At 33.8% G+C, this 23,991-nt stretch overlaps 1 protein-coding gene across 1 annotated transcript in view; it reads left to right on the top strand.

The window, feature by feature from the left end:
• The window catches only part of LOC122790866 (rho guanine nucleotide exchange factor 40-like), a 1,619,416-nt gene that overhangs the window by 1,262,567 nt on the left and 332,858 nt on the right, over positions 1-23,991 (top strand). Inside the window, exon 12 of the mRNA XM_044058526.1 lies at positions 23,060-23,185. Within this exon, the coding sequence (XP_043914461.1) occupies positions 23,060-23,185 (126 nt within the window). The remainder of the gene's footprint in view (positions 1-23,059; positions 23,186-23,991) is intronic.

Genomic DNA, 23,991 nt, shown 5'->3' with positions numbered 1-23,991 from the left:
TTGTTAGGAACATAATTCAGAAGATTTTGTGTGAGTTGATAATGCTCGCCATCATGTTGTAACCTCAGATTTGTAGATGTTTGTGTTTGTGCACCAGGACTGATTCATTGTGTGTTGTTTTATCTTTTCTCCACAGGTGTCCAGCCATGGCTTTCAAATATATAAGTAATGGGGATGTGGGGGGCTTTTTATGGTATGTATGTTGAACAGAATGTTTTCTATAAAATGACTTTCCAGTCAAATGGCCTTTCAGTCATTTGTACCTACTGTTTTTCTTTTAGTTGCACCTGCTTTTGAAAAATTATATAGAATCCTGATAGCATATGCATGGAGACCAAGCTCAGTGTAACGGAATTAACCTGGAAATCAGGATGACTGCCATGATATACTCAGAGATCAACCTCACTGTTTTGACATGATGGATGACAGTGGTGCAGCGGTTAACTTTGTCACCTCACAGCAAGAGGTTGTCTGGTTCGATTCTTGGCTGGGGTACCTTCTCTGCGGAGCCTACATGTCCTCCCTGCATTTGCTTCTGTTTCCTACGGGTTCTTTGGTTTCCTCCCACATTCCAAAGACATGTGTCTGGAGGATTTTTCGCCGTACCTCTGCTGAAAATAGGGTCTGTCCTAGTTAGACTTTTCCGGTCAACAAATGTTTAAATAAATAAATAAATGTATGAATGGAGAATGGACTCACTATAAAGGAATGCTCATGAAGATCAGGTCCACTGTAATAGAATACATATGATGATCAGACTCACTGCTATGCCATGATCATGAAGATTAGGTCCAGCATAATGGAATACTTATGGAGATCAGACTCACTGTTGTGATCATAAAGATCAGACGCAGTACTAGAATGCTCATTGAGACTGGAAGTCCTGGAATCCTCACAAAAATCATGCTCACTGAAATGGAATAAAGAAACCAAATACAAAAATTAGTCTGCTGAGTTAATTAATAATCATGGAAAAACACCAATGTCCACAGAAACAATCCACTTTAATAGAAAATTAAGCATTTCATCTGAAAAAATTATGAACTTCTTCAGAGTAAAGCATCGTAGAGCAAGTTCCACAAACAATAAGGGGAGGAAATTGTGAAACAAGCTGGCATAGTATTGGCAACTGTTTTTGTATGCAGCTACTTTACCAGGATTAAACACACTGAGACATTGAGTAGTGTTTTCAAAGTACGATCAGCTAAATTATAATAGACCAGTGTCATGATTCTGAAAAGTAGGATTGGATTTTATCTGTTTATACTTTTAATTCAATTAAAATTTAGGTCAGTTGGTTTATTTTATGTGACTTTTAAATTACTTAAACTGTGAGTTTTTGCTAACACTTTATTTTGATGAAGTTCATAATTCATTGGGATAAAAGCAGTTAATTCTCTATTAAAGTAGATTGCTGCTATAGACTTTAGTACATTTTTGTGTTTACTGGAATGGAATGGTCAAGTTGATCAGGATGACTGCCATAACGTCATGGAGATTAGGCTAACTGTCTGAATATGTGCATGGAACCAAGAGTAACTGTAATGAAATGTTGATGGATACTGGACTCACTGTAAAAGTTATGGCCATGAAGATTGGGTACACTATAATGGAATCCTTTTGGCTATCAGACTCACTATCATGACACGATCAAGGAGATCAGACTCACTATCATGACATGATCATGGAGATCAGACTTACTGTATTGGTATATTTATGAAGATTAGATGTAATGGGATGCTCATGGAGAGCAGGATCATTGCAATGGCATGTTCATGTCAATCAGGCTCAGTAAAATGGTATATACAAGAATATCAGGCTCACTTGTGGTGACTTGTTATTGGGACTCATACTCACTATACACTACAATGCAGCTGTGAAGAAATAAGTACTGTGTATTTTGTAAACCCTAAAACCTAGGATAACGATCCCAACATTGTCTTGGTAATCTTCAGTGTACTGCATTCACTGTCTAAATGATATATGCCATTATTCATGAGTTTCTTAGCTTATGAGGTTACATACAGTTTTTCAGTAATATGCATATGACCCAGAAAATCCCTGAATGACCAAGTACAGTGTCAGACACGCACGAAACCACAGTTGCACAAATACGGAAACACCGACATGTATTGAGCAAACCGCGAAAACACCGAATGTCCTGAAGCGCGAAATTCAAAATGTCGAATCGTCATAATTGGCCCTTTTCGGTATACCTCCTTAAGGTAAGTGTGCAGTAGTTACGGACCTTAGGGTTAGGGTGCAGGTTAAGGTAAGTGCATACATAGTAATATATGTAAGCTTTAGTTTAGGGTTAGAAGTAGGGTTTTGTTAAGTGTATGTATGTGAATTATTTATTTTTTTTGGGTAGGTAGTACGTAGCGGGAGGTGGGGTTGGCCAACTATGCCAATTCAACATTTTGAATTTCGCAGTTCAGGACTTTCAGTGTTTTCGCAGTTTGTTCAATATGTGTCGACATTTCCGTATTCGCGTATGTGAGGTTTCGCGGTTATAATATAGACATGTCAGATACTATGTTACGATATTGCAGTAGCCTTTAAGTACTTACAATCAAGGGATATTGTAATGATAGCAACAAACTGAATGGGTGTTACTAATCATGAGGCAGACACTGTTATTAGGCAAAACTAATATGGGCATACAAGTCTAAATTAATTACTTCCTGCAAAACCATGTATTTAATATGGATCTTAACCATGGTATAAATATTCAGCTCAGGTGTAACAAACTGAATCAAATGTAAACTAATGTATTTTACCATCCATGATCTTAGTATGTTAGAGGTAGCTCAAATGTAATAAGACAAAACAAATGTAACAAAAGTACATAATATATATGGCACATCAGTAATAAAAACATTTTTCATAATATTCACTACAGAGAGTAAATAGTAGAGATGAGTGGTAGAAGGGATACATGGATGTAGACATAGATCATAGTCATAGGGGGCCCTAGGTGGGGTAATGGGCCATGCCCCCCACCCCTACCAGCCATTCCAGTGTCCCATTACTTGGTTGTCTCCCTCCAATTACCATAAACACTGTTCAAAACTGTCAATGTACATAATATTGTCTTTTTTACTTAAAATGGTTACAAAAATGTATATTTAATTTAAAACTTTTAATTTATTTTTCCTTTATTGACTGGGTTAGTCCCACTATACTATTAACCTCCTTTCAGGGGACACCTGAGATGGTATTTACACTATTAGAGGAAATTTGGTCAGGGCATTGGGTGAACTTCCCCTAATCATTTCCAGTTGGGGGACGCATTTGTGTTTGTGAGTGTTCTGTTCCAGGTGCAGACGTGGCTGAGAGAAGCAGGAAAGTAAGTGAAGCAAAAATGGAAGTTGAAAAGGAAAATTGTAAGGGAGATGGAGTTTTTGATGCTGTTATTTGAATAGCAGATATGTTAAATCTGTCAGAAAAGGAGTTGGAGATGTAAGAAGAGCTGGGAGTTAAACATGGTGCATCAGAAATGGAGGAAAAGGCAGTCAAGCCTTTTCAAAGCAGTATTGATATGGTAAAAGCAGCAAAGATTGATTCAGAAAAATTGTTCCAGTAGAAGTTGTTCAAATTTGAAGTTGCAGCGCAAGGTTGTATTGTTGCAACCCATCAGTCAGCAGGAGGGTTGAAGGATGATATATATTATTGGTTATTCTCAATGAAAGTGATCCAGAAGATAGTAAGGACATGTTGTGGGTAAAGATGATGGACTGGATACAGAACAAAGAAATGTAGCAGAATGAGGGTATGAATGCTGGGAAAAAATCCTATGCTGAAACGGTAAAAGAAGGGATGCGTGGCAAGAAAGAGGAGCATGAAGTAAGTCTGAAGAAAAAAAGAGTGTTTAAAGTACAGATTGAACAGAAGGAAGGGACAGAAATGAATAGATATAAGGTATGGGATGAAGTTATTAAGATGCTTGGAATCAAAATTAATGAGGTAAGAGCATTTATCCATATTAATAAAGAAACTTTTTGTGACATTATTTTCAAGACTGGGCAGATAATGCAAAGATTTATAGAAGAATACGAAACTGTGCACCATGGAACTTGTATGTACTTAAGCCCTGTTTTAGGGAAACTAAGAAAAAAATTAATATTCAATTCAGAACTGAAGTGGAAAAAGAGACTTTAAAAAAGCAATTATTTTATTTATCTAATGACGTTTAGAATTTACCAAAAGTGTATAACGATAGAGGTTTATGGACTGGGCCATGAGATTCTAATGTGATATTGAAACTGGAAAATGACAGCATTGTACATATTACAAGCTTTATTAATGCTGATGGTGATAGAAGCCAGGTTAGATATTGGAGACAGCCAAAAACATGTTTTTTGTGTGGGAAAAACAGATCATCTTTTTTCACACTTGTTAATTAAATGATGTTTTTCGTATGGTAGCATAAGACACGATGCAAACAAACGGTGAATCAATATCTTATAAATGTAAAAAAGTAGGACTTTTGGAGAGAAGGTGAAGAAGAAAATGAAGTAGTTTGGGATATAACAGTGGAAGTAGAATAAAAAGTTAAAAAGGAGAAAGTTAAAAAAAGACATCAGAAGTAGAAGAAAAACAAAACAAAAAATATAGCATTACTGATGGAGAACAAATGATGCAAAAAGAGAAAGTGAAGGAAGACTTAAACTTAGAAAATATTGAAGACTAGGCAGGTTTAAGTGAAGATGGTGAAGTTGAATGGAACATAGTTAAGCAAAAGAGAAATTAAATTGGTAAAAGAGTGAGAGAAAGGAAAATAAAGAATCTAGAAGACTTTATAAAAGAAAAAATAAAGGGAAAAGATGAATACACAATATATAAAGCAGAGTTACTTGTAAAGTTTTGTCATGAAATATTAATAGTTTTAAGAAGATGGAAAGAAGGATAGGGATTCTGGAATGGTATAAAAACTAGATAGTGATGTTATTATACTAGAAGACATTAGATTTTTGTCAAAGTCAGAAAGAATTCAAACCATAATATTGTGGGGAAAAATGTGATTTGGAATTTTGGGAAAAGAGACAAGCTTTGGAATATTTTTATAACGATACAATTAAAGTATTAGATTTCACCATTGTCATAACCGGTAGAATTACTATTATTGATATATGATAGAGAGAACGCATTGTGAGAATTAATACAATATATGCATATGTAATAAAAAGAGAGAGAAGAGATATTTAGAAAGACAATGCAATATGTAGCAGTTAACATGGAGATAATTGTAGTAGGAGACTTTAATTGCAACTTAAGACAGCAAAACAAGAAGGCTTACAATGTTAAACTAGGAAAGGATATTATACAATATGGACACTTAAATTATGGAATTTAGAGACATGGACTTATAAAACAGGGAAAAGAACAGAAATATATTATTTTTTATTTTCAGTAGGTTCAGTAATAGCTAAACAAGGAGTGTTATTAACAGTTTTTTTTCTGACCACAGGGCAGTTTGGATTATGGTAAAGGAAAATGCTGATTATATAAAAATAGGGAAAAGTATGAAAGAATAAAGAAATGGGATGTTAAAGGGAGAAAAGAGGTGATTACATTATGGCAAGATCATGTAGAAATGAGAGAGTGGTGGTTAAATTTTAAATTGAAATGTAAAAAATGTTATGTAACATGGGAGAAGAAGAAGCTATACATGGAAAAATAATATACAAAACTTTAAATAATGAAATGACTATTTGGAGAAGAATGATGATTTTTTTTTATTAAGGAACAGAAACTATACAATTTGAATAAGAAAAACATAGGACAATCATTGTACTAAGATACTGAAAGAAAAAATAAGAAATTGCACAATGTTTAAGTAAAATAAAGAGAAAATAGTGTAATGAGAGAGATGAAAGATTTCTTAGGTAAAATACATAACACACAAGAGGATATTATGAATGTAGTAAAATAATATGTTAAGACATTGTTTAAAGAGCAGAGAACAAAGACATGAAAAGAATGGAAGATATGTACATTTTCTGACATGGAGAATAAGGATTTAGAAAAATATATAATTATCAAGGAATTAGAACAGGCAATAAAAGTATTAAATTTAAATTCTGTAGCAGGACCTGATGGACTACAATATAAAATGTAGAAAAATATGAGTATAGAGCAAAAGAAATGTTTTGTAAAGGTATTAAATGAATGGTTAGAAAACAGTTTCAGGTATAAAGAACTATGTAGAGGTATTATTGTTTTTATGGAAAAAAGGGGAGAAGGAAGGAATACAGAACTGGAGACCAATTGTATTAAATAATACATATTATAATATTTTTATAAAAATATTACAAAAAAGGATAGAAGAATAAGCAGGTAATGTAAATGAACTTGTATTTAGCATAAAAGGGAAAAGGTTCAAGATTTATTGTTAATGATTAGGGAAACGGTAGATGATATAGTAGTTAGAAATGTTCAGGCAAAAGTAATGGTAGGAGATTTAAACAAAGCATTTGATTCAGTACATCATTCAGTATTATGGGATATGCTTGATCTATATAATATAAGTAAGAGGCTTGAGAATGTGTGTATGTCAGCATATAAGTATAACAGTGCATATTACAATAAATGGATGGTTGAGCGAAGATATAAAAATAGAAAGCATATTAGACAAGGTTGTCTATTGAGCAGTATATTACTGATATTAGTAATGAATGCAATGTCATCCTATATCAATAAGGAGATGGATATTATGAGGTATATTTTAAATGAAGGAATAAAAATGCCAGTTTTGTTAAATTATGCAGATGATATTATTATTATTATAAGAAAAAAATGAAGCAAGCATGGATACAGTGATAAAACAAATGCAAGAAATTATTCAGGGTATTGGTTTTGTATTGAATAAAGACAAAAGTCAGGTTGTAGGTTTTGAGTGAAAGATTAGTGAAAAAAATTTCAATGAGGATAGAAATAAAATTCTTGGGATAAACTTTGGGAAACAAGAAATTTTAAATTCTATAATGAAAGAAAATGTAGAGGAAATAAAATGTAAGTGTGTGTGTGTTTGAAGTCTTAGGCTTTCATTTAAAAAGAATGTATATTTAATAAATTCTTTGCTGTTAGCAAAGATTGCTTATTTAGCTGGTATTTATAGCATTTTTTAAACCTAGAGAAAGATATGTATGACATTATATTTCTTTCATTTGGGGATTGAGGTTGATCCCTGTGAAAAAAGGGATATTGTATATGAAAAGTGAAAAGGGTGGTCTAGGGCTAATAAACCCTGTAAGCATATATGTTATCATTAAACTTGTACATAGTAATGAAATGTTTAAAGGAGAATGAAGGTTTATTATTAATGAGAATATTAAGTTTAAAATACAGAACAGAATGAATGAATTTTTCTAGTTTAAGAAAAAGAAAGGTTTGTTGTAATAAAGAAATGGAAAATTGTCAACACAAGAGTACATTGTGGAAAATAAATGTGAATGAAATTGATAACAAGAGAAAAGAATGGTATGAAACGATTATGGAAAATTTTATAGGATATATCCTTGTAAGAATTTAAATATTGAAAAAAGAAATGCCATTATTGCAAGATTGAAAAGATGCAAAAGACATACAGAAGGTCAAGATTTTTTATGGAGACTCTCTATACAAAATTTTCCCGTTAAGGCGAATATGCCATATAAAAGTATAAAAGTCAGAGTATGTTTATATTGTGGGGAATTTGAAACTTGCAAATATGTTTTTTGGAATGCAATAGATCAAAAATGTTATGGAGAAAGATTATAGAAAATAAATATGTAAATGAATTTAAAGATGTGAATAATTTAAATTATATAAATATGTATATATTGTAAATAAGGGTTCCTGTTATTTAATCGACTGTCCTAAATGTCGAGTCTTGGAAGATCGAATGGGAAAGTTCATAAAATAGAAATGTCGAAGCCACGGAAATTCAAATTATTTCCTAGGGAAAGAATTTGTTTGGCTGTTTCCGTGGCTTCGACATTGTCTGTACTGTGGTGCGAATGTTTCGGATCGGGTTAAGGTAAGTGTGTGACTCTGACGGATGTTGGGGTTAGGGTGCGGGTAAGGTAAGTGTGCAGAAGTGATGGACATTAGGGTTAGGACACTGGTAAGGTAAGTGTGTGATAGTGATGGACTTTAGGGTTAGGGCGCGGGTAAGTTAAATGTACGATAGTGAAGGACTTTAGGGTTAGGGCGCGGGTAAGGTAAGTGTGCGATAGTGACGGACTTTAGGGTTAGGGTGCGGGTAAGGTAAGTGTGCAATAGATATGGACCTTAGGGTTAGGGCTTGGGTTAAGGTTAGTGCATAGATAGTTGTGTATGTAAGGTGTAGTATAGGTTTATTAGGTGTTTGGTGTGCTTGTGTTGTGTGTGTGTTTTTTGGAACAGCAAATTTTTTCCCTGGGAAAAAATTCGCTGTTTTGGTTTTTCATTGTTGTCATATTTTGAACTTCCAAATTCGAACATATGGTGTTCGAAATTTTGGAAATTCGATTTTATGACATACACCCGTAAATAAGTACGAATATAAAGAAAAATTGACTCTATAAATAATTATGGATTATGTAAATAAAGAACCACTAATCTTTTTGTTGGATGCTGTTTGGTCATTTACATTCCCCTTGGCTACTACCAGCTCAGGCAGATGGAGCCCTCAGTTTAACATCTCATCCAAATGACAATACACTCAGTAGCATAGCACCCCCCCCCCTTATGCTGCAATGAAAGCAGTATCAGCAATCCATGTATTTGGTATGACTATAGAACCCACAGACAACTACACCAAAGGTGAATGTGCTATCTGTTGCACCACTGACACTACTTTCAAATGTTATAGCACAGACACAGATGGCCATTTGCTAAATAAAACAAAACATTGAAAACAGACTCAACATGAGCATGAGCAACAGAAAACTTCTCTTGAAACTCACATTCATTGAAAATGCTCACATTAATTTAAAATATATCTGGCCAATGTCAAATTAAGTGTACCTTGGTCCCCAGGCTGTTTTAAAACCATGGGCCCCCTGAGTACATTTTTAGGACCATACATAAATTAATGGGTTATTTTATTCACTTTCCTGATTATTTTAAATGTATTTCTTGTTCAGTACAGCAATGTTTGCCTGAGTATATTTTAAATTTATAGTTTTGAACATGTGTTCCAATAAACAGTGAAACAAAATGTATAAACCAATAATAACAAAGCACCCATTTCTGAACATCTCAACCATAATAGGCCACTCAGACTGTTGTTGTTATAATCCACAAATATCTGTGCTTAACAATTGTGGCTATTAAATCGAATGAGTACACATCACATCTGAATTAGGTTATAACAGCCACTATACTGTATTCCAATTTGCTTTACACAAATGCACAGTAGTCCTGCAAAGACAGACTAATTAATTTTTAACATTATCAGCTCAGCAGAGTCATTTTTATGTACAGAAATCTCCATTCTTCTCAGAAGTTGTTGTGACTTTCGGCTTATCCCGGTTAGGGATCGTCACAGTGGAACTCCGGTCTGCTAATGTTTTGTAGTGGATTTTTACGTGCCGTGTTACCAGCCCTGATGCACAACCTTCAAAGAAGGCACGCCCATTCACGCATGCCTCCACACAGAAGACGCTCTAGCTGAGAATCGAACGGGATAACGTCTTGCTGTGAGGCGACAACGCTACCGCAGCACCACTACCGCGGTCCATTCTTCTCAGAAGTCTGTGTCAAAAAAAAAATAAAATAATAATGACCAAAGGCACATATTTCAAATTTGTTTCACACAAACACATAGTAGCCAAAGTACTCCCACACAATTCACACACACACATATGTACACACACATACTAGCTCTGCAAAGCCATATTAAAGACTGTTTAAAAGTGACCAGATATGAGGTTAAGATACTTTTTTCCACAGAGAGCCTCCACCACCACCAGCAGTTCTAATCACTTTATTCACATGTGTATGCCCCTTATTGTTATGAAGAAGTAAATTACTCGTACTTTATTGGTAGCTTTGGAAAAACTAAATTAAACTGTATAAAGATCACTAGCATCATAACTTAAGTCATTAACACCTATGTGACGTGGACGGTCATGCCTCCAGAAGCCTAAATGCTTTGTTACATTCCAAAGCATTTTCTGGGAAATAATCTTAAAAACATAAAAGAAAGAAATGCACATATTTTGTGAACAATAAAAGCTATTAAAATAGTGCAGACAGCAGTGTTTTCAGAAAAAAAGTCTTCCTTGCATAAATAATAGTCAGTAGAGTCACAGTCATTACTTCAGTGCTATATTATGAATAGAAAACAAGAATGATATTTTTATCTAATGTCTCATAAGCAAATAGTAATATTTTGGAAACTGTACAACCTATATGTGCTTTGTCAATGTACCTTTGTTAGCCAAAAATAAGCTTTCACATGACAGCAAAAAGTTCTTTCTATGCGTATGTGTGCTAAGATATTTACAGAAATATGAAAAACTGTTTATTTGTATAACTAACAATATAAAAACCCTAAATATCTCTCAAGATGTGCAACATAGAGTGCAAATGTCAATGACAGCTTTCTTAATCATCATCTAAGTTTTCATCTGATGCAATACAGTAGTTTGTAAGTCACCTAGTTTTAGAAATATTAAGTACATATGGAAATATTTTCATAATAACTAGCAAATAACTACCAATATCCAGAGATGGATCATGTTCAAATGGTGCCCTAGGCAGGGTAATAGATTGAGGCCTCCCAGAGCAGCCACTACTGCAGCAACCAGCTACCCCCCCCCACAGCAGCCCCCTCTCCCCAACTATTCCAGTGTTCCATTACTTGGCTATTTCTCCTCAGTTACCATAAACACTGTTCAAATCTGTCACTGTGCATACTGTTTTCTATTTACTTCTGTAATGATTACAGATATTGAAATAGAATAGCACAAACACTGATAGCCATTTTGCTAAACAAACAATACAGTCTCACAATTAAAACACTAAGCATAAAAAGTAAACTTCTCTGCACTTGAAACTCACATTCACTGAAATGGCATTAAAACCCTAAAAAGATGCATCTGGCCAGTGGAGGATTAAGTTTAACTTTGGGCTATTTTCAAACCATAAGCTCCTTGCACACATTTTTAGGGCCATGCATACATGTATGTGTTCTTTGATTCACCTTCCTGATTGCATTAAACTATATTCCTTGTATAATACAGCACCACTTGTTGGTGTTTGTTTTTTAATATGTAGTTTTGAACATTCTTCCAGTAAGCAATGAAACAAAATGTATGACCCAATAATGACAAAACTTCCCATTTCAGAATATTTTAACCATAAAATGTCATTCAAACTTCTGTCATTACAATCCACTAATAGCAGTCAGTAAGCAAAATCTCTCCAGAAGTAAGTCATCTGAATAATTCCACATTAAAGAGATCAGTAACTAATGATGAGGCTACTACTGGTAAACAACTTTACATTTACCTTGACCTGGCCAAGACTTTTGATACAATACCCCACTCAGCCATTATAAACAAGCTCACTAATTTAGGTGTACACCCTTTTATTACGTGCTAGATAGCCAACTAGCTCACTCATAGGACCCAGAAGGTCAAAATAGGTGAGGCCACCTCCACCAAGAGGCCAGTCTCTAGTGGAGTCCCCCAGGGCTCCATACTGGGCCCGCTCCCTTTTGGCATCTGTTTCTGTGAAATGAAAGCAAATGCTGAAGGTTTATGGCTGACTAAGTTTGCAGATGATTGCAAGCTGGGAGTTATCATCAACTCCACTGAAAGCACTAGCATTCTTCAATAAAGTCTATCTCTGACTAACAAATGGTGCCAAAGCTATGGTTTTAAACCCGATGCTAAGAAATGCATAATTGTATCCTTTGGGAAGCCAACCATCCTGGTTAATTACCATGTTGATAATACACTCCTAAGAGTTATCTCATTCATAAGAGGTCTGGGTATGCATGTAGACAGTAGCCTTATCTTCAACCACCACACAGCCACTGTAGTGAGGAAATATTTTTTTGTTGTGCAACCTATAAGTCAGGGCATGGCATCTAGGTCCAAAAAGGTCATTATTCAACTGTACGCTTCCATTAGACCCATCACAGAGTAAAATATCTCTTTGGTATGTACCTGACCAGGCATAACCAGCAGAGGTTCCCTACAAAAATAATACAAGGTGCAACAAACCTGGCTTATGTAGAGCACCTTAAAGCCCTTTCCCTGTACTCAGCCTCCTATACATTGCTGAGGGGTGATATATGCCTGATTTACAAGCCATTCAGAATCCCTACACTTATGAATCTCCTGCATATTCATAAGTCAAAGAGTATCAGAAATATAAGGTCTAGGGGTCTCGATTTTGTCTGTGACTTAAACAGAACATGCTGGACAGACAGATATGTGTCCCAGAGACTGCCCCTCCTGTGGAGCAGGCATCCCATCCTTGTGAAGCTGAGTACATCTATTACCAATTTAAGCGCAACCTAGGCCAATGGTTGGGGATTAGGAAATTTACACTGGGCCTAGCACCCATGTCCCTTATGGACAGAGGTAACTTATAAATGCCTGGCTGTCAGTGTCCTATTCTGAAATAGGACATCATTATTCTTTTGGGAAAACTGGCTAGACTTAGGCTCCCCTGGGTTAATAGCCAAGCCTAGTAACTATCTATCAATCTACTAACCTATGAAATACTATAACATTTAATATTGAAGTATATATACCTGACAAACTGGACTCTCACAATCCACATGTTGGAAATGTCACAAAACATGCTACAAGAAAAGTAGTGAAGGGTAATATAACCCAATCCAGGGGAATAATAAAATATCTGGAATCACTTGGTGTCAAGCTATTACAAGAAATAAAGTTTTTGGTCATTCATCTTTTTGACTATGTATTTACAGAACATCTACATCACCTTACAGTTCCAGATAAAAATGGAAAATATCAGAACATTATTATATTTGCATATTTGAAAGCTGGGATTCAAACCTAAAAAAACTGATACTAGTTTAAAATGTTTATAAAGGCATTGCAAGTAACCACAATGTGTCTAAAGAGTAATGCAGTAAAGGTATACATTTCACCAATATCTTCAATGTGTTTTCTTTAGCTCTGTCATAGTAACTGAACTAACATAACTTTGTTAATTAATGAGTAAAAAATAATCGTTAAAATGCATTTGTAAATTGACTAATATGATGCTGAACAAGCTCATTTAATATTTAATATAAGATACAACTTATCAAAGTTCTGAATATTCTTGTAATACAGCTTTACAGCTGCATGCTTTGTTCTGAGAATGATTAAAATTATATTAATCAGGGCCTTGTAACCAACAGATAGATTATGAAGATTAAAAAGTTTTTTAAACAAGAACTTGTGGTCAGTTACAAATGCACCTAAAACATCTCTAGTCAAATTATTATTATTATTTGACTGAATATGGTAGAACTGTTAAAGTATTTAGCCAATGAATGAATGAAATACTTCAATTATGTCAGTAAACAACTTTGAGTTTTCAAATTCTTTAAAAAGAAAACAGACAGAAACTGAAGATAGTTTAGATTTTACCTCCAGATTTGATTGCACAGAGGAATCAATTATTTAATATTAGTAGGAAAACCAAGAATAATAAATAACTTAGATGTTTTGGTTATTAAACTATAGCAGTTGATGGTAAGAGTAACCAAGTTGTCATGTGCATTTCTGGAAATTACAGTATGTTATCCATAAAAAAGTAGGAATTTATTATATTTCCTTAAAGACAAAAGTGCGATCATTTTGAACTGAAACATTAACAAAGAAAAAGATTATTGATTATGCTGGCATTTATTTATGCCACAACCACCTTTTTAATTTCAGCTGTTGCCATTACAGATATGTTTGAAATGCCTACCTTCTTAAATATGACTTAATATTACACAGAAGTTAGCAAACAATTATAAAAATAAAGTGATTATATACAATGGCTTAGTAGTGTTCCCTAGTAGGGACTCACAATTCTCATGGACAGACACAATTAAAAGTAAGAGACATCAGATTGGAAGCAGAGCTTGGTGATGTAGTTACAGGTTATGATAATCACAGAATATGCTTTTAGTTTATAACTTAACCAGGGCTATATCATAGCTGTCATGGCATAAATCTGAAACCTTAGACCTATATTCAGAGTGGATACAAACAGTCTGCTTAGATTTCAGAATTCACCTCCAGCAATTTAAGAAACTAAATTCAAATAAAGTCCTGCTAATGTGAATAAATATATACTATCAGCATTCACTGATATTGTCAATGGCTTCTAACTCAGTCTTGTGTTACTATCTAAACCAAGTTCAATTTTGAAATCTAAAGTCAAACCATAAAAAACTCCAGTTTAAACACTTTACCACACTAGTCATTCTTTCCATTATTAAATATATTAAGAATGGTAAAGCCTCCAGCCTGAACAGTTTTACATTGGAATTTTTATAAATAGCTTATAAACAAATTTGCTAAGATTTTATTTCAATTATAGAACAATATTAAACTTCATGGCATGTCTGATCTATATCTGAATGAATCAAGAACAGTAGTTATCCCTAAAAGAGACAAAGATGTACTGGACTCTGCAAATTATAAAACAATTATGCTCATTAATATAAATCTAAAAATGCATACTTCAGGACTTGTAAAACATCTTAAACTAGTACTTCATTTAATTATTTCACCTTTTTAATATGTATTTATCCACCATAGAAAAAATAGTGACCATACATTAACATGTGACTAAATTTGGACTTTTTGAACATTTTATAAAATGTATACAAATTCTGTATACAAACCTCTCAACCCGGCTATATATCAACAAAGTCTTTCAACACCTATATCAATAAATAAAGGAGTAGGACATGGCTGCCTATTATCCCTTATATCGTCAATATCTACATGGAAAGCCATTTTTGATAGTCTTATGCAAAATACTTGTTATGACTTGCCTCACCATTTTAAAATAAAAGATCCTTGGCAATATTTGTAGACAATATCAACATTTGCTTTACATGTCTCTGCTCAGATATCCCCAAAATTCTGAGAAATGTACATTTTCAAATCTCTCTGTAATTTTAAACTAAACATATAAAAAAATCCTTCGTATTCCCCTTGAACCTAACTACTTTATAGATAGCTTTGATTTGCAAGAACTAAATCTCAGCCAAACCCTGAAATACCTAGGTATAATATTTCTTCAAGTACAATTACTAAATTACCAAGCTAATATTTTAAAATCCTGGACTAACACACAAAATTAGATCAAGAGAGGGACTAAATTACACTTTTCTTACCTTTCCAAAGTTGCCATAATTAAAATGAATGATTCCCAAAATGCTATTTGCATGTCATTAACACTACAGAAAATCTGTCTTGGATTATTCAAAGTAATCACTCTGACCCTCAGTAAATTTATCTGGGACATGCACATTTTTATGTATTTCATATTAAAAAAAAAAACTAATGGTATCCAAGCCCAATGGAGGAGTGAATCTGTCTGACTTCTACCTGTGCTAATTAATCATAAACTTACATGGACTTCTTTCAACCCCTCAGTCTCAAAAGAAACATTAATCTACTTCTCCTCTTAGTGGAAATTCTGTGAACATTCCATACAACAAATGGATTGTATAAGAATAATGTTAAAGCTTAACATAAAATATACCCCCCTCAAGAAACTATATTACATGCACCTCATGCTCATTCATAATGCTTCCTTAATACCTACCCCCCCTCCAAAAAAGCTACTCATTTTCTAGGATGCCCCTCATCATGCAATGCCTGAGGCAAAGACAACACTGATGTGTTATATATCTTTTGGAGTTGTAAATTCTCTAGACTGTTATTGTTCACTCTTAAATAAAGACTAAATTCCTTACCTTATCCTACCAGTATTATGTGTTGGAAGTTTGCTATTTTCCATATCCCTCCAAAGGCTAGGACTCTAACAATTTAAAGTAATTAATGCATTTTCTGTATAATTTGTTGGGTCTGTCACTTCTGTTTTTGTTTTAAGAAGTAAAATGTTTTTGGGCTGGTTTAAGTATTTATTTCAGATACATTTAGTGTAAATGCACTTATTTAGTTTAATCAAAATATTAACTAATTTATTAATAAAATGTGTGGAATATTTGTCCTGGATCCTTATTATAATTTGATATTTTATTACAATGCAGATTTCTTATTTTGTGAATGTTTTTGTTAATTCCTATGTTTTACAGATAATTCCAAACATTTCATTGTTTATAAAAATCATTTTTTCTTGAAATGTCACATTATTTATATTGCTATATTATAGAAATCTGTAATGCCTTCTGTCATTATAGATATGACCACCAAGTAATAAACATCTAATTCTAAGACATGATTTGCCAAAGACTAGAATCCATGTTAAATATCTTGAAGGGTTATATACTCATTCTGTCTATGTTGCCTTCGTTTCATTTCAGACTGTGCTGTTAAATAGCAAATGTGATCAATTCAGTTTATCTTATTGTCTAGAAATGTTGTAAGACTATAACTATAATTCTTCCCAGCATCTTATATATTTTTTAATATTCTCACACATTACATTGTTATTTAAATGCCCCCATTAATGCCACCTTTAAAGAAGCCCACATAATATCCAAAATAATATTTATCCAGAATTTCACTTTACAAATGGGATAAATAATCTTCAGTTATTTTCTCGTGTCATTCATCAGGACAAAATTAATTTCTTTGTAAAATTACTCATGATTTTTTTTTTCTGAGAGTATTGTTAAACAGATTGTAGAGCATTTTAGAAGGTATCTTGGTTTCAAAGATAACAAAAAAAATCAATTCTGTACTATGATTTCTGAGAGTGAGAAAAATAATTTTGTCAAGATTAAGATATGTAAAATGATCATATAACTTGTAAGCATCCATTAGCTCTGATAAAACCTGTGATGCCAAACTTCCAGTTAGATGGTGCTTTGCATTCTTATCTAACAATGGATTCTGTCCTAAGGTCCAAATTCCTACAATAATGTAGGAAAATTGGTGATACATTAGAAATTGACAGAATTAAATCCACCTCAGCAAAACAATAAGTGTAGATATTTAATAACAATACCTGGATTACCAAGTCTATTGTGCTTTAAGACCAAGCAGCAATGCCCCCTAATGAAATTAAATCTGAAAAAAAAATAATTTTAGCATGCAATAATTTTTTTCATGATAATAGCTACCACAGAAGTATTTCTAGAACTCACTGCAATGACATTAATTTTAATCCCTCTTTAATTCAAACGTGACCGTTGGTCATTTGTTACGTGTGTTTCCTGAATGCAATCAGCATGTGCTTCATTATTATACACAAAGTAAAGAAATAGTTTGTGGTTTAACAAGTTTTGTATACCTGTAAAGCTACATTGTAATACTGACAATACCACTGACAAACATACATTGTACATATTAAAAGGTTTTGCTCATATATTTTACCATAATGTCAATTGAATTTCATATGTAGCCACACACAAAATAAAATATATAATTAACACTCTTTCATTCCCCCTAACCCACAACTAACAAACTATTACTGATGTGGAAAAGAACAATCTGTGGTTAATCAAACTAAACTCTAAACTTAGGCTGTTATTAAACCTGTGTTATTCTTTGGATCCATGGCCTTTTTGTTGTTTTTTTATTTGTTTGGATTTTTTTGGATTTTAGTAGTTTTCTTTCTAAACTCTAAACTTATTTGCACTAATCTTACTAAATAATAAAGCCTTACTAAATAATAAACATATTTTAACATTACATATATTATACTTTATCTTGCAACATTAGATATATATATATATATATATATATATATATATATATATATATATATATATATATATATATATATCTATATATTTTTTTTTCCATATAAGTTAGGGCTACTGAATAGTTAAAGTATTATATGATGTTCTTATATGTTACTATGTCTTTAAAAGAGAGAAAAATGTTGGTAGTTAATTATTGTTCGTCACGCTATAGATTTCTTGAGGAGTGAATGTTTTTTTAGTTCTGAAGAAGTCTCTATTGTATAACTGAGATGAAAGCGCATAACTGTTTTTTTGGAGATAAACTGGCTTTTGGTTTTACAAGTAACTGGTGCATTTCTTTGAGAGGTATGGAGCTTATGGTGTGATCCACTCAGGGGCCTCTTAGTCTCACCTTTGACATACATTCTGTTTTGATTTGACTGAAATTGGCATGGGTTCCTTCATGCATCTGCAGAGTTCTCTGTTTTTGTTTGTCTGTTTATTTCTCACTGATGACTATGTTTCCACGGAGACAAGCACACTGCAGGTGCAAGCAATTAATCTTGAGAATTCTGAGCATTGTTTGCTGAGGGCAATGCAAAATTTAAAGTTTCAAAGACAAGCAGTTCAGTAAAAAATAGTTTGAAATTATTGGAAGTGAATAAGAGATAGCTTCCCTGACAACCTTAATACTTAAGTACTGTAATTTAGTTCTATTTAGAGACAGCCAATGCACTTTTTCTCAAGGCTAAACAATGTTTTCTAACAGCCTGCAAGCTGTTTTTTACATCTGTGAGGGGAAGACAGATAAGAAGAAAACAGACAGTAATCAGTGTAAGTAGGATCACAGGCTTAATTTTAGGTTAGAATAATGCCTGTTGGTGCACCTGTTGATTTCAGGCAATTGTTCCTATATTGAGGGTTAAACGTCATTTTTTTGAAGATATAAATAGCTTTTTGTGTTCATTCTAAGTTACTAGGCTATGGAGGTGTTCTGAAAATGTATTTCATTTTTTGTTTGAGGGTTTTCATTAAAACAAAAAGTCTTGAAGATGTGGTGTAGGTTAGAGTGGAAATGCTAACAAACTGTATAAAGGATCACCCTGCCAAATATTAGTGTGTGCCTGTAACACAAAAGCTGGAAATACACATTTAAAAAGCTGTCATGTATAATAGATTGGAGCAATAACTTCTTATCATAATGGCTACGCTATCTGTATTACTTTGGAGTGTAAATGGCTTTACAGGTGTAAGCGAAAAGGTAAAAGTATTAAATTATATTAAAAAATGCAGGATGCCAATAGCAGTGCTGCATGAGACATATTTGGAATGAAGTGAGTATATGAATTTGATAAAGAAATGATTTCTGGATGGATATTCAGCAGAACTTCAGTGAGAAAGGAATGAGGGAGAAAATATACTAATTGCTAAAGGAGCTCAGTAGGGATAGAAGAGGAAAAACACGTCTATATTACATAATCTAACTTTTAAAAGTTTGAACGTCATATGGTCAACACCATATGATCGAACTCTTAAAAGTTTGAAAATGTAATAAAAGTAAATAAAACAAACAAAAAACCTACCTGAACAATTTAAGCAGGAGGGCAAGCCCCCCTGCACCCCCACACCTTGTGCTGTTTAAATATACCAACTCTGAGATCACATTACAGTGCAGACTAGGGAAATCTTCACATTCTGCACTGTACGGAGATCTCTGTTGAAACGTTCAAACTTTTAAGAGTTCGACAACGTGGTATAGACCGGGAAAAACAAATAATGGTAACTTTGTGGTAGTAAGGGGCTACTGACAAAAGAGGAATATTATGCTGGCATGTATTTATATTCCAACAAAAACTGCTGCTATGGAGCTTATGAAAATTTTATAAGAAATAGTCAGATTTCAGCAGGGAATATTACTTGTAGGTGGGGACAGGAACTTGATTTGCAACTGTGAGGTTGTGTCTCTGGGACCTAGAAGGGAAAATATAACAAAAGAGGATAGGTTTTTGAAGAAATTTATGAAAATATTTGGTATGGAAAATGTAAATTCATTAGTAGAATCTCAGAGAGAATGTACATATTATTCTCTAAAGTACAATAACTGGGCTAGACTAGATATAAATTATATTTCTCAGGAACATTTGCATTTAATTGAAAGCTATGACACATATCCAATAACTAACACTGGTGCGTTCCTACTTGCCTATTAAAAAGAGGTCAATAGTGGGTTAAAATGAAAATAGAGTTTAAAAATAGGGTAGAAATAAAAGAAAGAGAGATATGTTTAAGAAGTAATATGACTTATTTAGAGGGCCTGACAAAGGTTAAAGTATTGCAGAGTTATTGAAATCTTAGGGAAGAAAATGAAAGACAGGTGTAACTGCAGAGTGCTAAAGAATAAATATAGGATTTTCTGAATAATATGCATGAGTTTAGAAAGACTGCTGTTACGTAACTGGATTTGATAACTTCAGAGCACAAAACCTTTTAGTACAATGACTTGGACAACATAATGTAGAAAGGGGTGATCCTGTAGAGATATTAGACATATTTCAGAATTTTTTTGAAAGTTTGTATAAAGCACTGAAAGGCTGAAATCAAGAAAGAGCACAAATGGAAATATTTATGGAAAAATGTAAGTATGCAAAGATTAGAGGGAGATGAGGCTTAACAATCGACAGTTAAAATAGGAGAAGATGAGATAAAAACAGTGATATATAATAAATCTGCAAGAAAGTCTCCAGGAACAGATAATATTTCCGTGGAAGTTTGGGAGTTAGTAGGGAAAAAAGTAATAAAGATCTGGAAGCTTTTTTAAAAGTGCTTTAAAAGGAGGGGAAGCACCAACATCTTGGAAGAAAGGTGTAGTGGATATAATACCTAAAGATGGTAGAGATCCATCAGACCCAACTTCATATAGAACCATTGAAATTTATGCCATGATTATAAAGTGATTATGTCTGTACTACCTAAAAGAATGGCAAAGGTATTACCAAAATTGATGGATATAGATCAGTGTGGTTTCGTGGAGGGGAGGCAAACATTTGACAACATTAATCAAACAATAATCATGATCCAGATGGAAATAGAATGTAAAAAAATACCACTGTTGTTGGTGGATCGTGATGCAGAGAAAGTATTTGACAGTGTAAGCTGGGATTTTATTAGTAGGGCAGTGGAAGCATTTGCATTTGCTGATACAGTAATAAGGATACTTAGGGAGTATATGAGGTATCTGAGGCAAGAATTAAAGTAGAACAGTTCCTCTCTGATAAGTTTTGTCCATGTTCAAAGAGATTTCAAATTTCTCATTGCCCAAAACAAGACAAAATTTCTTCAACAGTGTCCAACAAGAATGAGTTATCAGACCTCTCTGATAATCCTCTGATAATACATTACTCCTCTAATTATGGACTATTTTTCATGAACTGAGTTATCAGATTTTTCATTCATTTGTGTGTTTTTGGTAGTTCTAGAGAACTGAGTCTTTCTTCTGATTCATTATTCCTATTCCCAATTCAGGCATTGTATTTTAAATGTTGAGGGTTCACCAAAAAACTGTATACACTGCTGATTTTGAAACAGTGGTTCTTTACCTTTTCTTTCCAGATTTTTTATTAAGTGATTTTCTGTTGTCATTCACTCCATCCTGATCTTTAACCTGCTTTGATAGTTTCTCACTCTAGAGCTGCTGGAGAAGAACATTTGCTTTACTGAGTTTCCATTTCCTCCTGCTGCAGGTTGTCAGATGCAATCAGTAACAGGAAATTCAAGAATAAAACAAAGTCATGGCATAGCAAATTCAGGTGGTTACGTAATTGAATATCAAAAGAATTGCCTAAATTTTTAATAAAATTAAGAAGAAAATCCAGTGTGACTGAATTTTAAAGTAAAAATAAGAAGATAGAGATACAGAGCCGAATTAACTGCTTCTTAGCTTATAGTAGTGATCTTGAAAAGTCCAAAATTAAGGATGTAAAAACAAAATTGTAGCTAATATCCGTAGATCTTTAACAGATGTAAAAAAATATTTTCCAGACTGAGAAAATAGGTTCTATTGCTTGATCTTGGAAGCATTTTTGTTTTATCTTTATATAAGATCAGTAACACTTTTGGCTGACAGTAAGTTGCTGGAAACTATTTTATCAATCCCAAGTCAACCCCACCAATGCATATACAGAGATGGGCTCTAAGGTTGTCACCATATCATTTCAGAGTTGAAGTACAATAAAAGACAGAAGAACAATGCAGGTAAATTTCTAGATCTCCAGAATTATAAATGTATTCAGTCCAGAAGACCATTGAGGAGTCTCAGTGTTCTTAAGTACTGTCTGGTTAAGTGACTTGCCCAAAGTCACACCATAGGCAAATTAATGCTGACAGAATCAAACCCTGAGCAACAGAAAGGCACTTATTAAAAATTCATACCCTCATTCTCTGCAGTAACTGCCAGATGCAATTCTCTGTGTTACCAGCCAGAGAAATTATCAAAAGAATTGGAGGAAGTACTCCAGAGTAACAGATAATTTATGTAAACATGTCAGCAAAGTACTAGTTTCCCAGATCACTTATGTTAGAAGAAAATTAAGAAGATATTGAGAAAAACAAGGTGTTACACAACGTTATTAAACAGGTTTTCTGAAATTTGCCAGTTAAAGACCTGAATAATTCAAATTTTACTATTACAAGAAAACATGAAAACTGAAAATGAGGCATCACAAAATTAGTTAATGATAATTATTTGCTATAAGGCAATAATCTTAATCCAGTTACTTTACAGAGGACAAATGCAAATACATAAATACTCCCCCAACAGCAGTTTCTTAGTTCCCTTTTGCCAAAAATGGGGTCACATACAACTGTAGATCATAATCCAGGAGTTTGATGTTTGGTCAAAGACATTGTTATAATTACAGGTAAAATGATAACTCTACTACAAAGATTTTACAGTTGTTCCTCCCATGGTTCCTCTGCTACACCCCATGAAGATGACCCTATATTATGTAGTACTGAAGATAAAAAAATGTCATGATGCATCAGTAATCAGCATCAGAAATCTGTGGTTTACCTACTTGGTTCTTTATATTTAGTTCAGGTTTTGCATAAGAAACCTTGCCTGTAAAACTTGATGGCATACTGCAGCATCAGGGTTTGTGTTTTAACATTTTTTTGTGAACTTGCACATAAATATCTTTTGAGAGTAGAAAAGTCAGATTAATAATATGTACTTGTTTTTTCTAGGTCAGTAGCTGGCTAGATGGAGGGGCCCATCTTCAAACATTTGGCAACACAGAAACAGATGAGCACTCACTTGAAGCTTTGAGGAAGAGACAAAAGGAGTTCCTTGAGTTTCACCAGCTTGCATTGGTAAGTGACCATGCTTAGGGCCTTGTGTGTGTGTGTGTGTGTGTGTGTGTGTGTGTGTGTGTGTGTGTGTGTGTGTGTGTGTGTGTGTGTGTGTGTGTGTGTGTGCAGTGTATGCATGTATTTGTGGGTGCACACGAGCGCGTGTATGTGTGCAGCGTATGCATGTGTTTGCGTGTGTGTGCATATGCATGTGTGTGAATGTGCATGTTGTGTGTGTGTGCAGTGTATGCATGTGCGTGTGTGTGTGTGCGCGCGCGTGTGTGTGTGTGTGTGTGTGTGTGTGTGTGTGTGTGTGTGTGTGTGTGTGTGTGTGTGTGTGTGTGTGTGTGTGTGTGTGTGTGTGTGTGTGTGTGTGTGTGTGTGTGTGTGTGTGTGTGTGTGTGTGTTTGTGAGTGTGCATACATGCCATGTAACAGAATGATTCTCTACTCTAAATTTAGTTTTCTTCTTGTGCTCACTGAGTATCTCAAAGTGGTGATCCCTCCCATCAACTCTCATGTAGATAAAGAAGGTATTGGGGAGTGAATGAACAAATATTAAATTTTTTTATGTCTTCAGAAATATCTGATATGTATTTAAACATTTACCTCTGTTCTTTTTTTTAATACAGTGTCTTTGCATTTGTAGAATGCTTTTCAGTACTACATAGATTTTAACTTTCTGCTTATTCTGGATTACTTGGCTGAGTGAACTAATCTCGCAAAGGAAGACTATGCTGTTAAAAGTTTCAATTCAACTTGCAGATCACTAAAGCCAATAACTCTGCTGGTGAAGCACTATTCTCTTGCGCCATAGCCAAATTATGG

This window comes from Protopterus annectens, chromosome 16.part0, assembly GCF_019279795.1.
Source record: "Protopterus annectens isolate FY-2018-M chromosome 16.part0, PAN1.0, whole genome shotgun sequence".
NCBI classification, from domain to species: domain Eukaryota; kingdom Metazoa; phylum Chordata; order Ceratodontiformes; family Protopteridae; genus Protopterus; species Protopterus annectens.
Note: the sequence above shows the minus strand (reverse complement) of the source record. Positions and strands in the feature narration are given on the sequence as shown.